Source organism: Melopsittacus undulatus, chromosome 1 (genome assembly GCF_012275295.1).
Source record: "Melopsittacus undulatus isolate bMelUnd1 chromosome 1, bMelUnd1.mat.Z, whole genome shotgun sequence".
Taxonomy (NCBI): Eukaryota; Metazoa; Chordata; class Aves; order Psittaciformes; family Psittaculidae; genus Melopsittacus; species Melopsittacus undulatus.
The window spans coordinates 47,849,663-47,865,690 of record NC_047527.1 but is presented as its reverse complement, the minus strand read 5'-3'; the positions used below and the strand labels follow the sequence as shown (position 1 = coordinate 47,865,690).

At 41.9% G+C, this 16,028-nt stretch overlaps 1 protein-coding gene across 4 annotated transcripts in view; it reads right to left on the bottom strand.

Annotated features, from left to right (window-relative positions):
• Positions 1-206: 206 nt before the first annotated feature.
• OSBPL1A (oxysterol binding protein like 1A) overlaps positions 207-16,028 on the bottom strand; it is a 75,747-nt gene continuing 59,925 nt past the window's right edge. For all 4 annotated transcript variants that reach the window (XM_034074645.1, XM_034074648.1, XM_034074653.1 and 1 more), the window contains 9 exons: positions 13,535-13,632; positions 12,514-12,696; positions 11,952-12,059; positions 11,772-11,861; positions 11,392-11,518; positions 8,182-8,298; positions 7,416-7,539; positions 4,952-5,042; positions 207-1,393 (listed from right to left, as the gene is read on the bottom strand). In XM_034074645.1, coding sequence (XP_033930536.1) covers positions 1,291-1,393; positions 4,952-5,042; positions 7,416-7,539; positions 8,182-8,298; positions 11,392-11,518; positions 11,772-11,861; positions 11,952-12,059; positions 12,514-12,696; positions 13,535-13,632 — 1,041 coding nt within the window. In that variant the 3' untranslated portion in view covers positions 207-1,290. The remainder of the gene's footprint in view (positions 1,394-4,951; positions 5,043-7,415; positions 7,540-8,181; positions 8,299-11,391; positions 11,519-11,771; positions 11,862-11,951; positions 12,060-12,513; positions 12,697-13,534; positions 13,633-16,028) is intronic.

Here is a 16,028-nt window from a genome sequence, read left to right as displayed (position 1 = left end):
AGCTCCCTGCCTCCTGATCAGTTTCAGCAGTCCACCATCAAAGCAAGAGCTGCAGCCTGCGTGTTCAAGGAGGATGTTCTTGGTTCCCCAACCATCCCCAGCCCACCTAACTGCAGGGACGCACACTCTGCGACTCCATTGCAGCAGCTTTTGGAGTAGGCTTGCTCAGAAAGCATCAGCATTGTCGAACACCACTCACTTCAGACTGGATGCAAGAAATTTTGAAGCCTTTATTTACCAGCAATTAAATTATTCAATTAACACTAACCTCCAGGCAGCAGTTAAAATATTGTACAAAGAGCAGCTTGCCCTCTAGAAGCTCTGTACACAGTTCAATATAAACTTACATGCTAAGATTGAATGCACCCCACTGAAAAGGGGTAAAGCAGCTGTGCACAGGAGGCCTCACTGAGGTGCTGTACTACCTTTGAAATGCACAAGACTTCCTCGCAGGGAGTTTGCACAGTACAGACACAGGTCCTGTCCCTCCCCACCACGTTCCACCGTCCTAGACTGATGAGGTTCTTGTCTTTATACAGTGGTGCTGGACACCAGAACTTTTAGTGCATGAAACAGATTCTTTTCAAACCTGTCGCTAGTGTGCAGTTCAAATCAAATCTGTAGATATTTGAATGGCTCTTAATTCCTTAAACCTTAAGGTTGGTAGCAAAACAGAAGAGCAAAATTCAGAACACACTGCACAAAACATGGAATAAATACCTCTGAGTAATGCTACCAGCTTAAACAACTGCATTAATGCTCCAGAGACCAGAATGCTTCTGGAATCTCTGACCAGAGCTCAGGATTAAGGGAGTTACTTTAGTAAAAGAAAAGTCAACTTTATGAAAAATTACATCTTTACAAAAGTGACACGTCCTTCTTCACCTACGAACAGAATATTGCAGTTTGCTCTGTGTGCTTTTAAGCATTCCCAAGTCACAATAAATAAAATCAGTTTTACTTGTGCCAATGTTCTCTACAAAAGAAAGTATTCACAGAACAGCCGAAGGTGTTCTACTCCTCATACACCACAACCTAATATAGGTGTATTCAGCAAACAGGGCAGCTTGAAACCATGGTGACTCTGTCCACACAGGACCCACCATCAGCCAGAAAAAATATTCCCCTACCTATGGGACTGTGGATCATGTACCACTGGATTTACTGTGGAGAGATGCTTAATAATCTTCTTGATAACTTGTCAGTTTTTTCAGGAGATAAGTAAAACAAGGGAAAACATTAAAACAGATTAAGACTTATTTGTATCAGTCACAGGCTCCTTATTGCAGTTTAATAAATATCAGGCAAGTTAAAGTAGTTTCTGTCCCAGTAGTTGCCAGAATAGAGCCAGTCCTGTGCACCAGTGTAGGGATTGGGACCTTGGTGGAACCATCTGCAAGGAAACATAAGAGCATGTAAGTGAAGGCATTAACACACACTTTCATAAAAGTTCAGAACTGCTTTGCTGCTTCTTCAGCAGTTTATTGTTTAAAGTAATTGTGATTACAGGAGCTCTCTTGCACTGAAATTTGTAAGTGAATTTAAAGTCATCTCCAGTGGGTGGATGTCTCCATTCACCACCACCACACAGCTTAAAATGCCTCCCAGGTAGAATTACTGACACTACTATTTTGTCACTCCAAGCAGCCAGGACTGTCACATATAAAAGGCAGGTACAGTTTTACTTCAAAGCAGTTGTGAACAATCATTTTGGCATGCATAAGCAGTAACAGTTTTTGCAAGACATGTAAACACCACAAGCACTGCAGTCCTGAAAACAGGAAAACATTATTTCCCAGGGACCTAGACTGCCCCTTGTTTTTTACAGCCTTGTTTTGCAATGCACTTCACTCCGAACAAGTGTGCCTGTTACCCTTAGTGTAGGTGAAGTATCACCCACAGGCCGCAGGAACAGCTTACTGTAACATCACTGTGTTGCATTACACCATTAGTGCTGGGAGCCTGATCTGAATGCCCAAGAAAGCTGATTCCATTTGTAGGAAGTTACTTGCAAGCACTTGCTAAGATGGTTATGGGTAGAAATACTGAAGTATAGCACCTTCTTCCTTTTTTTCCTCCCCTCTCTCACCGAATATGGAGGTGCACAGATTACACCTGCATGTGTATAAAGCCTTTTGCTGTGGAGGACTATATGTAAAATAAGGGTCAGTTACAAGGCCACACTACTGGCAAGTATCCCTCAGTAGGGAGTAATGACCCTGTCAAATCATCATGACACAGAATTTTGTTCTTCATTCTCTCCTACACTGGTTCTGGCACTCCTGCAGCTGTTACTGAACACCACTTTCTGTTGGGGCCCTGTTAGTCAAGCTTCTGCCTCAACAGCACACACTGCACAGTACCAGACCTCCAGCATTTTAACTTGCTGTATTTTGTTAAGCTGTGTTTATGGCACAAGTCAGCTTGCCAGAAGCTGTTTCTGTGGTTAACAGGCTCTACAGCTTCCTTTCACCTCCTCACTGGCCACAAAAACCAGTACCTCCTTCATATCCCTCACTGCAGCAAACACACTCAAATCATGTATGTGCAAGGCAGCCCATTTTAAGTCATCCCTTCCAGGGTACCATAAGGTTTCAGAACAGAAATTAAAGCACATTTGGACAAAATATGACTTGATCTCTTAAAAAAGCAACAGCATAAATGGCATCAGTATTGCAGAGTTATGTTACAAAGCAGGACAGCTAATGGGCAAGTCTTGCTTGGCTCAAAAGACTTGAGATGCCTATCGCAAGAAATGCCTTGTACCATCTTCATGGTGGTGAACTGAACAGTTGCAGTTCTCCTGCTATCCTGGTTAAATGAACTGAAGTCAAAAGATGTCATTCACCCCAGTACTGTCCATGGTTAACTGCTGCATCATCTCCACACAAGACGAGTCAGCTATTCCAAAGTGCATGCATGTCTAGTTCATAGGTAGTAGCAGCTCACACTGGAGCACAAACCCAAGCATTTGCTGGGAGGCAGGGCTATAAATTACTTCATCTCTCAGATTAAAGAATTCATTCTACCACCCAGTATCTCACTAGTGTGTCTTCAACCCATGCACACATCAGGTCAGTGTGCCCCTCATCCAGCAACCACCTACTCCCATAGAATGGGGAAAAGCAATAGACCCAGACCAATCAGATAATCTAGTTTCAGAACTGAACTTGTCTTCTACTTAAGACTTGAGACTACTGGTCAGCCTCTAAAGCATTCAGTGTTCAATATGAATCACTTCATCAGAAACACCAAGACTCCCCCCCCCTTCTAAATGAATTCAAAATAATTTAAGGAAAATCACTAGGCACTTTGGAGAACTGTCCTACAAGGAAGGAACTCTACCAGCCAGAGTAAGAAGCCGGCTTTGCTGAAGCAAGGAAACTGCAGTAGTTCACACCAGAGTTTATATTACACTGCAGGTAAGACCTATGGTTTATCTGGGAATAGGAGAATTCTCCTTCACAGTATGCATTTTCCCACCCCCTAAGCACAACACTTCCTTTACAAGCTTTATGTTCATCCTTTGGAGGAGTCACACCTGGCATTCCACTAAAGAGATCAGAGACTAGGAATTTTCTACGAAAGCTTTAGAAAGAAAGATCCTGGAAAACAAGGAATATTGCAAGACCAGTGCTGAGCAGGTCTACAGTACCTCCACAACAGCAACTGAAGAACCTTGTGAATAGTTTTTGCACTAATGATATACCTTGAAAACCACTGCTCTCCATTGAGCCCTGCGAATTCCCCAGTTTCCCATACCAGCTTCAGGTGCTTTGAGCTATACCTTTAGCTACATCAGGCACCTGGAAGAACACAATATGACTATCCCTTGCTTGGAAAACACTTGGTGAGAGCTACAAGCACTCTGAATTCAGGAAAGGAAGCAGGAGGTACAAGACTGTCCAGCACTTAACACGTTTACTTGGAAGCATTACAAAGATGTTATTTTCCACCAGTCTCAGGGCAAACAAACCCAAACACTTCAGGAGAGCAGGCACAGGAAAAAGACAAAGGCAGACATGTCCAAACCTGGGACTCTGGGATGATGGGTGACTTCATTTGAAAAAAAGAAAAAAGTGATTTATAGTTATAAACAAGCATTTTAGAGATTTAATCCACAGTGTCTGGGTGTATTCATAGCTAGTTCATAGAGAAAAGACGAAGCTTGCTTGCTTTCAGAGATTTTAGCCCTACCATTTTTTCCTGTGGAGAGACCACCAATTTATAACTATTCTTTTAAACAGACCTTGTCTGGTCAAACTAGACTCATTCGGTCATGTTTTCAGTTTCTACTTAGCATGTGTGTAAGGGTTCCCAAGTGACCCCTCTCATCTTGTAGTAAAAAAGCAAACATCCTTGTAAGCTAATGTTTCCCTTAGCTCTTCTAACTTTAGCAGTTAGTAAGCCTTTCAGAAAGAAGACCATAATTTTGATAGCTGGGTGATACAGTCATTTCACTAGTTTTGAGAATAACTGTATGCAGTGGGAATACGGTATTGCCAACACAAAGCAACCGATCTGAGAAGTCATGGGCAATAAGCTGTCAAATTCACTGCAGGAAGCATTTCCTCCTCTCTTTGGCCAAGCATGCAAATTTGAGGCAATTTTAATCAGCAACAACAGTCCTTACAAGCAGCTATCAGTGGCACCACCTCTGTGTCAGAACCAAGAGGTGCTCAGAAAAGACAGCACAATTTGAATCTGAATATGGGTGTGTGCAAGCAGTGAGAGGGAAAGGAGTGAGACCAAACCTGGCACTTTTCTCTGGAAGCACTACAGCCTACAGGGACCAAGTCTGCAGACAGAACAGTGGCACTACCAAACTTCATGATGTCAGCTCTTCATGCTGACACAGCACTGCACATCACCAGCATGGACTGGCAGTTAACCTGAATGTTCAGAGCCTTTACATAACTTTACACACACACTGAGGCAAGCACTCACTAACCTCGTTTTCCAGTCTTCCTCTGACTTTGAACGATTTTTGCGGGCAGTCCTTTGTTTTTCTTCTAGCCTCTTCTTTTCTTCACTAGCTAGGTCTTGAAATAGTAAGAACATACAAAAATAGAGAAGACATTAACGCATAAGACGGACATTACCATCTGACCCAGCAAATAAGGGAAGTAGTAAACATTGTACATTTAAAACACAGAAATGTTTCTGGTTGTCTAAGAGCAAAGCCAGGCCAGCTGTGGCACAAGATCAGTCAATGAAATTCCACTCTTTAAGACTGCTAAATACATGTTTGCCCATCACCTGAGGGCCCTGAAAACGTGTTTATGTGACACCAAATGTGAGTTAGGAGAGGTGGCATACCTACAATTTATTTCAGTAGGGAAACTGTTTAAGATATGCTGGATTTATTTCAGAAGCTTGGCCGCCTGCTTCTTTTAAGGTTTGGGATAAGGTGTTACTAGTGCCTAGTTCCTGATCAACAGGGGGTTGGAATATTCATTTCCAAGCCACAAAGAATTGTCACTCTGCAGCATCCTTAGTTTTTTAACACACTAAGGTAGCACAGCTCATGGTCCTAAACAAGCAGAACAGTTACTTCTGTTTGGCAGAAAGGATGGTTAGAAAGTCTGAGTCACATTAAGAAGGAGATCAGGTGAAGGCTGATCTCTTTCCTACCTTTCTGAATCCTCAGAAAGCATTTCATTGACATTTTAGAAATAAGTAGTCTCTTCGGAAGTTCATTTTTGGAAGACATTCCCTGTTACTCTGCCAGCTCTTAACATACTACCTATTACCAGCCTATCTGCTAGACAAACTTTATGCTGTTAGTATAGTTAAGGAATATGGTTGTTGATAACTGCATAGTTTGTGCACTTCATAGACAAATCACTGGGGATGTCTGAACCAAGTACATCCACCGTGATGGCCACAAAAGAATCATACAGGCAGGAGAGACTGGTTGTGGGAATTCACTGATCTGCCTTTTAAAAGCCTCAAAGAGGTGGTTTTCAGCTTCTGAGAAGAACTGCACAGTTCAGCTGTACTGCATTACGCCCGTGTCACTGGTTTTTTTCATAGCCAGATCTCAGACTGTTTATCAGAAGCAGTCACAGCCATTGCCCTGCTACACAGCTGAAACTGGATCAGAGGTTTCATGACTTGGGCCAATCACTTAGCAATCCACAGAAAGCAAGAGCCCCAGTGCTTTTAGTCTACAGAGCTGAGCACCCTGCTTTAATATGCAAAATGCCAAAGAAAAAGAAGCAAAAAGAGGGCCAGAGGAACCAAATGCCAGAAGACTAAAAGACTTTTCATTCTATGGTATCTACAGTAACAGTCTCCATGACATTTCTAAAAAGCACACTATTTCTACTCACTGAAAGCTTCGTAATGTATTTTTAATTCACTGTTCTAAAACAACAGAAATGTTCAACTTTCAGTGAAGAATAATTTCGCATCAAGTGTATTTTTTGGTTATACAGATTCATTTAAAACAGTTTGAGTGCATTTCTCAGAATTGGCACACCAAAATACTCCTTCTGCATCAGGCTTATGGAAACAGAAAACTGAAAAGTTCATGAATGCAGTTTTTTGATGCTCAGTTTGTCTCCTCAGACTAGTTTCTAATTATAGGGCTCACTATGGAGCACAGACAGGCAGTGTTTGGAAGCAGAGGGCCTAAAGCTAAATAAAAAGCATAGCATCATGAAGTTTAAGATTCTTTCTTATATGGAAGAACATACAAGCAGGGGATTGGTGGGTTCTTGGCCAGCAACTAAGTGCCCGTAAGCCACTTACTGACTCCCATCCACCCCAATGGGTTAAGGGGGAGAATCAAGGAGCAAAAGCAGAAAAACCCAAAAAGCCTCACAGGTTGACATAAAGACAGTTTAATAAGTGAAGGGAAGAAAAACCCAAAATGATGGAAGTGATGCAAAGACTACCACTTACTACCTTTCCCCGGCAGAACTGTACACGCAGCCAGTAGCCAAGCCACAGCTACTTCCTTTGACATACACAATTTATTGCTCAGCATGATGTTACATGGCTCCCCCTTTGGTCAGTTTGGGTCAGCTGTCCTGGCTGTGTCTCCTGCCAGCCTCTTGCCAACTCCACATGTTGTTCAACAATAACCAAAACAGTGATGTGTTATCAGTGCTACTTTGGTCACCAGTCTAAAACACAGCATCATATATGGGTTGCTATGAAGGAAATTGAAATTAACTATCCCAAGCAGCCCCAGCAGAAGTGGATGACATCTTTCACCAGAAGCATACCACAGCCTGCAGAAGGCTGCATTGTATTAAAGAGCTAATGCCTGCAGCACAGAGGAATGTATCTTTATGGGTAGCTACTTATTCACAATTTATCTAAAAACTTGAATGTGGAATTTACTTTTTTATAGTCCCTCAGTTTTAACAAAAAATAAAAACATCTTTGCCAATAACTGAAGTTACCTATTTCTCCATTTTCCATGGCTCTGATATCTGGTCGTAGCCGGCAGTCAGTTTTGGGGATGACACTCTCCATTTCTTTGTCCAGCTCATTCAAAGCCATAGCAAAGCTAGTAAAATTATACATCTGAAATACAAAGATTAAACGTGAGTTTACAATGTCTCCGGCAGCTAGTCTTAATACATAAGAAAGATTTTACTATGGTTAAGTTTTTATGATGTTTTTAGACAGCAGCTAAGTGCTTTTTTAATTGTTCAATCACTCAAGATAGGAACACTCAAGACACCAGCAAAAATGCACTGTCAGGCAGAGTGCAGGTGATCTGGGGTGGTTCTGTTTAAGCAGGCAAGCATCCAATTACTCAGTGCACTATTTCTCTCTTATCTTCTTTTTCCAGTCCTACTGATATTTTCCCTATCTCTGTAGAGAGATTTCCTCCTTGATAAACTCACTGAAGGCGCCTTTCTGTGTTCCAATTCTTGGTCTTTCCAACTGCACATATACCCTTCCATTCTGCCCACTGGCTCTCCCACTCCACAGCCCTGCACACACCAACTCAAGCTATGCAGGCTTGGCAAGCATCTATCTCCTAGGAAATGTCTGTCCATCCAACCCCACATTATAGAGTTACAGTTGTAGGGGGAAAGTTTGTTGCAATAAACAGGAAAATCCAGACTTGTTGACAAAAAGATAAAGGGATTTGCTTTGTGTTGAAGACAGAGAATAACAGGACAGCATACACTTTCAATGAGCAGAAGCATAGCTGACCTGGGCTGAATTTGGAGGTCTTGGAGTTATCTTCCACAGCAAAATACTTCCAGGAATAACATACACACTCTCCGAATCTGGCAATGGCATCTCGTCTGGTTCCTCAGTATTGCCCACCTGAAACCAGCAAGGAAAAGAGGAGGAGTTATATGAATCATAAACCATCTAGATCCATTCATTCCAACACTGGAACTTACATAAAATTATTTCCCTGACCAAAAGTAAGCAATTTCAGCCACAAAAGACTTTTCTAAATGCTTATCAAGGATAGCAGCATTACCATAGTAGACATACTCCCAGTTCCCTCCCAGTGGAAGACTATCAACAGTTTCTTGCATCAACATCTTATCTATAACCTGGATGTTTCAAGCTTTAAGACATGTCGATTTTTCTACCACAGAGATACCCTGTTTCCTCAAACACAAGCATTTCCATGGCTGGTATTTAGCTCCACTAGCATTTCATTAACGTTTAAGAACAGAAGTCACATTCTTCATCCTTCCACATCAAAGAAACACCAGCACATGATGCAAAAGCTATCTTCAACTTGCACACAACAAAGCCCTACACTAGTGCTCTTTGCTCAGAGGAACCTTTCTTTCCATTCACCACTACACTACTACAATGGCAAACTGCAAACATTAAATGAATATCCTAGATTAGCTACTTCTTCTGGGAAGGGTATGCTATGAAGGCTGACACATATGGCCTGAGGCAGCAGCAGCCACAGCACTGTGAAATACTTTTCCCAGAAAGGGAAAAACTTCACCCAGGGTTACTAGGGCAATAGAGAACAACTGGTGTAGATGTGACCTGAACTAGTTCTAAAGCATCACCCGTTTTATGCACAGCTTTAAAGCAGGTGGGGTCCAATGCTGCTGACACCAATTCTGCCACACAAGCTACGTGACAATACTGAACTAAAGCCAGCTTGACATTGAATATGGCTCTACCAAGAAAATTTGGCATCACTATCACAGCTAAAACCAGCAGCATGTTTTAAGAGATTAAAACCTAACTGGATTAAAACCAGCACTGGAGATTAAAGCTGAACTTAAAGGAAACTAATACTTTAAATACATTGGCTACATGCCAACAGCTTTAATCCTGCTGCTAACAAGCTTTGCTTTCTGATGGTTGCATCAGATAATACAGACCAATGTTTTAGTACCCAAACTAGACTCAACTGTCCTCTGAGATGATTCATGTGTCATGCCTCTGAGAAAATTAAGGATTCTGTTTCACTGTGGGACCACTTGGATACAGTGCTTTTAATAATGAACAGTTTGCAAAGTAATCAGAACAACATGCAGATCAGGTTCAGTGCCTCAGCTATTAGGAAGATAAACAAGGGTTTTAGCCAACTATATCTTAACTGTGCTTGCAATCTGACATTCTGTCCTTGAAAGGACACCAATCAATCATGCAGAAGTCAGGAATTTGAAGCAGAACAGACAAGTAAGGTATCCTTATATCAAAACAAAGACACTTCAATACCAGACTGTCCAACTCCAAACCAACTTCCATAGAAAGACTACAATGTACACTGCCATTTGTGCCCTGGTGGATACATAATGTTGTAAGAATTAGAGAATTTGTTAAAAAATGGATTTTCATGTGCTCTCAGTATACTGCTAGGAGGATAGTAATAGACTGCACCAAAGCAAGACTGCTGGTGTCTGTAAACGAGAGCAGGTGCTGTTGCTTTACATGATACTCTTCCATATACTTGCACTGGAAATTCTGCACAAAGTGCTTTATCTTGATATAAAATAGGCTCTAGTTCATTCAGAACAGAATCTGCCTGGTCTAACCCCAGCTCTGTAACTCTTCTGATATTGGTAAAATGTCACCTCCACATGCATGAGGGTTTGCCTTGCTTCTTGCAAAATTACTTTTCTTTATATTTTATCTTTATTAAAAATTAATAATCAGAGAAATTCGGGAGAAAATCCAGTGCAATTTGCAGGACTCACACTGAAGCAGGTCCCCTAAAGGGAAACAGAAGTGATTCCTCATTTGTAGCAATGCAGCATGGAACAATAGTTGGAATATAACTAATTAAGAGAAGTTTCAAAGACCAGGTGCTTTTATACTTGAATGAATCTTTCACTACTATGAAGGGACAAACCACATCCAGACATGATACATGAAACTTGGCTCACGTAGATGCTCAAACCCCATAAACAATATCAACTCCTCAAACACAAGGGGGCACTGGGAATACACATTCAGCAGACTGCCCAACTTTCAGTGTGCATTGCAAAGCCTTCAGTTTTCTACACAGAAATAGTTCTGTTAAATGAGTAGGAAAAGCCTGCTTTCCTGGTGTCAGAGCAACAATGCAGCTGGAGCTTCATTTTGAAGTAGTAGTCTTAAGCATTGTCGGGAAATGCAAAGTAGTAGCTGAGCAAAGACACAGGGTATGTTTTTCTCTGCTCCTTCTCCCTAGAGCTCACAGGGTCAGACTTGAAGGGAAGCAGTAATCAATCCCCAGTGCTTTAGTGCTCTCCTGATGACAAGCAGTGGTGCAATCTCAGGTACAGCAACAATCTGAACCCGCACAGAAACAATTACTTTCGGAATTCTCTCTTTTTTCTTAAGAAAAAACCCTACCAACACCCAAACCAACAAAAAAATCTGGCTCCAGTTAAAGGGTAGCAATCCCTGTTTAAAGCTATTATGCGAGTGTTATTCTTCATCAAGCTGTATGTTCTCACATCACCATTCACCTTAAACAAAATGCATACTGCTGATCAGAAATCTGGAGGAATTAAGAACAAAGGTTTGGGTTTTTCTTTTACAAGGATTTTCTGTATTTATTCTGAAAGCTCTACAATATGATCTTTTATCAGGATGAGAAACTAGACTATCCTGCCTCTAGAGGTCAAAATCTTCCTATTAGAATATCAGTGTTATCATATATGATCAGGACCATGGTCCAACTAATGGATATGCTATTTCCTCCATGTGACCTGAGAGAAAGATGCTGGTAATGAACTACCACTATTTAGATCACTCCAAGGTTTGGATAGTTTGAATACAAATCATTGAAAAAGAAAGTATTTCATCCCTTAATAATGGTACTCATCCAATATGTTTTGTATCCCACTGGGAAAGAGTAAGTGAAATAAATCTTGATGCTCTAAAATGCTACTAAAAGTTATTTTAGCTGCCTTATGCTTTTGAGATGCTTTATGTGATTAATACCTGTTTACTGCTTTTCTTCTCTTCTGTATTCTTCTTGTCAGTTTTTTTGTAAGCATCGAATGTAGCTGGGTCAACACTGTACAAACACTCAGTCCACTTCCCATACAGCGCACAAAGCTTCTTTTTACTGTTAAGAAAAAAAAGACTTAAGTTTACAAAGGAGCTTAAAGAGAGTTATTCCACCGTTTCAGGCAAAAACACCTGAAAGGATAATTTTTGAGAGCACCTCTTAAACCTCCATTATTGATGTTGCACAGTTCATACCCTTGCTGTTGCAGGTTCATGCCTTTGACAGACTACCTTAAAAGGCATTCAGTTCTAAAGTTCCCATCAGAAAGAGAGGACAGCCATTTGTTCCCTATGAGAAATGAAGCTGTTACCTTTTGTCCTGAATGTAGCCTTCAACTTTGTGCAACTCCTTCCCAAAGAGGCCGCAGGGCTTAAAGCTCAGTATACATTTCTCACCAGTTCTGAAGGCAGAACAAGAGGGCATTAATTACTTCCAAATGCTTTTCTTTTTCAACTTATAGCAAGTGAAAGCACTCACACTCTTAACTTACTTATGGTTTGTTATTTCTACGTTTCCATACTGCTCAATCCAAAGTTTGCCCACAATAATGTTATGCACACAGCACGTAGGATTTGTCCATGTGTAGGCTTCATTGTGTCTAAAGGAGGGAAATAAAAACTGAAATACTGCATTGTTGTACTGGATGTTACTCTTGCAACCAGCCATCATCTATAAATTGCATCAAGTCTTGAAATGGATGTGGTGGTAAGTCAGGAAACCCAAAAAATTTATTATCCTATTGCTACAGATTTTATCAATTCCTTAAAATGGCCACTTCAGTGCAGTCACTGTTAGCACTGAATGACATAAACAGGACTCAAGCATGCTAGTCTTAGTAGTACTGATGTCCAGGAATCTGTAGAACATACAAACCCAAGCCCCAGCTACTACTACTATTACTATGCAGTGTATTAGGAGACACGACAGCAGTTCTTTTTATCTTCTCAAACATTAGTATGTGGGTGTTAAACAAGTTCATGAGACTCTAATGCATGCTAATCATCATCAATATGGCTACTGTGCCTCTGCAATTATATTACTTATCAACTTACTCAAGAAGCTCCAAAGTCATTGTGCCTTTTGGTTCTGCTTCCACGCTCTTGCCCCAGAATTTGAGTTTAGGATAAATGGATCCATGAAACACAAAATCATTATTTAAACCTTCAGCATAGAAAGCACTGATTGGTGGATGATGGCTAACTTGTTCTGAGAGAAGTCTAAATCCAAGATCATCTCTGCAAAATAAAGATAAGCAAAAGCACAGATGTATGTAATCAGTGTAGTGAAGTTGCAGCTATTTTCCCCAGGGTGAAACAGATGGTTGGGCCCATGCATAGTTGTTGTACTCAGTGCAAGAATTAGTTACAACCCTAGGATAAAACACAAAGATCAACTAATACACAGAACATCCTCATTCTAAGTAACTGAGGACAGACTGGCAGAGGCTTTGAGCAACATGGTCTAGTGGAAGGTGTCCCTGCTCATGGCAGGGGTATTGGAACTGGATGATCCTTGAGGTCCCTTCCAACACAAACCATTCTGTGGTTCTATGCTAATGTAAAAAGGTAACAAGGATTACCAAATCCGATCAGCCACCATGTTTACTTTTGATAGCAACCTCTTTCTTAAACTTTCATACAAACGCAGGCTAAGACCTTACCTGAGAGAAAAAATTTACCTTAAGTACAACTGCACATTAATAGACTAAAATTGCCTACTTGTATTCTGGGCACTCATATAGTGAATATTACAATTGTAACACCTTCCTTATGTACCATGCATCTTTTCATCCGGATGGTTTCAGAGAGGAAAAAAAGTAATCTTTGTAAATAAAATTTGCTTTTAAGCCTGACAAATTTCATTTGCCAAATGTGAGTGAAAAAGTTACGCAGTCTTCCTACGTTGTAAGGTGTACTGCTGGCCACCAACATGTAAGGTAAGCAACTCCAGCAGCTACTAGGAGAATGGGTGGAATCCTGGAAGCTAAAGAGCATTCTGCAAGCCACCTGACAAGTCTAATAAGACAATCAGGTACACCGAATAAGACTCTTCAGTGCATCTTCTGTTTTTTACCTGATCAATTCATACGTCTCTCCAAGCAATGGGTTGAATGGCTTCCCTGTACGTTCCCACTGTGAGGCCACAGCAGACACAGCAAATGCAGCAACACACTATTCAAAAAAGAGCACACAGTTAATCTCCTGTATCTTAGTCTTTACCAACCACAGTCATGGTATTACAGAATGAATCTTCCACAATAGCTTACCAAAGTTCTGTTGGCAAGGCAGGGGAATAAACAGTTTTCATCAAAAGGCTAACACCTCCCCCCCCCCCATTTTTAGGAAAAGCAAAACATTTTCCTAAATAAGCATCCTGGTTTCAGCTGGGATAGAGTAATTTTCTTCCTAGTAGCTGGTACAGTGCTGTGTTTTGGATTTATGATAAGAATAAAGTTGGTAACACATTGATGTTCAGTTACTGCTGAGCAGCACTTAGAAGTGAGTCAAGTCATAGAAACATAGAATAGTTAGGGTTGGAAAGGACCTCAAGACCACCTAGTTCCAACCCCCCTGCCATGAGCAGGGACACCTCACACTAAACCATGTCACCCAAAGCTCTGTCCTTTTCTGCTGCTCACCCCATCCCACCAGCAAGCAGGCTGCGGGTGCACAAGAAGTTGGGAGGAGACGCAGCCGGGACAGCTGACCCCAGCTCACCACAGGGATATTGCAGACCATATGGTCTCATGCTCAGTATACAAACTGCAGAGCAAGCTGGCTGGGCATTGGCTGGCAGGTGGTGAGCAACTGCATTATAACTTGTATATTCTTTTATTATCATCATTTTCACTTCCTTTTCCATTAAACTGTCTTTATCTCAGCCTGCAAATTTTACTTCTTTTTCCCAATTCTCTTCCCATCTTGTGGGAGTAAGCAAGCAGCTGTGTGGCATTTAGCTACCTTAACTGTCTGCCAGGTTAAACCATGACAGTCCTGGCCACGTGGTTTGAATGCACCTGACTTCATCTGGATCTTTGGGTAACCTGCTTGTTGACCAGGTCACAAATTACCTCCAGCACACCTAATTCCTTCAGGTACTGGATACCTTTCTGCATGGTGGCCCACTTGCCCGGGTGACGTGAAACATCTTCCTTGAAGGGACACATTTCCTTCATGCCTGACAGGAGTCACCTCCAGAGGCTGAGGATCTGTGCCACTTTTCAAAACACCTTGTCACTGCCCTCTTCTCCAGAAATGGATTCTAGCTGTTTGACTTCCTTAGCCTCCAATCCCAGGCTACTGCCCCTGGTATCTCAGCTTCTGAGCAGCCAGGTGATAATGCACTGACCAGGATGAAGCTGAAATCTTTTCATGTACCTTGTGGCTCACACATGGATAAAGATCACTTATGAATGATTATTTGTGAATTCTTCCTCTTCCTCCTCCCAGGTCAGTGGCCACCTCTCTCCCTCCTCCAGTTCTCATGATGGCGCCGCTTCAAAGCGGTCTGCCTTGTCCAACTACTTCTGCCTGCCTCCTTTTAGGATAACCTCCTTATTCCTTTACTAAACCAGCTGACTTCAGCTCCCCCTATTTCTTATTGTGTATAGGGGCATGTGATACTTGCATGGGTTGTTTCTTTTGTTCAGCTGCTGTGCCAGTTGCAGGGCTTAGAATAGCTGCCTGTTGTTCTGTCTTCAGATCCAGATACCTTCTCTCCCCCTTGAGGGTACTGAATAGTGTTGAAGACTCAGAAGACATGGGCCAGCCCCGTGTTGCTGTGATTTGTGTATCTCTGCAGTTCCCAGGGTGATAGCACACTTTCCTAAGTATTCTACCAGTTCTTCCAAATTCTGCATTTGTTCAGGGGTAAAATTCCAAACTGTTGGAGATGACCACTGTCTTAGCTGTGCCTCCTCCCAGCTTCTTGTGTCCCCATTGCTTACTTCCTGGTGGGGTGGTACAAGAAGCTCAAAAGTCCTTGATTTAGTGTAAACACTTCTTAGCAACAACAAAAACATGGAATCATAGAACAGTTAGGGCTGGAAAGGACTTCAAGATCATCTAGTTCCAACACCCCTGCCATGGGCAGGGACACCTCACACTAAACCATGCCACCCAAGTCTTCATCCAACCTGCCCTTGAACACTACCAGGGATGGAGCATTCACAACCTCCCTGGGCAACCCATTCCAGTGCCTCAGCACCCTCACAGTAAAGAACTTCCCCTTTATATCCAATCTAAACTTCCCCTGTTTAAGTCTCAACCTGTTACCCCTTGTCCTATCACTACAGTCCCTAATGAATAGTCCCTCCCCAGCATCCCTGTAGGTCCCCTTCAGATACTGGAAGGCTGCTATGAGGTCTCCACACAGCCTTCTGTTCTCCAGGCTGAACAGCCCCAACTTTCTCAGCCAAAGTATTATCAACATCTCATTGCAAATACAGCACTATACCAGCTGCTAGGAAGAAAATTCACTATCCCAGCTGAAACCAGGGCAATCACCAAAACTGGTTAATGAATAACAGAATCCAACACACAGCAAACTATGGGAGTTCCTCCTATGA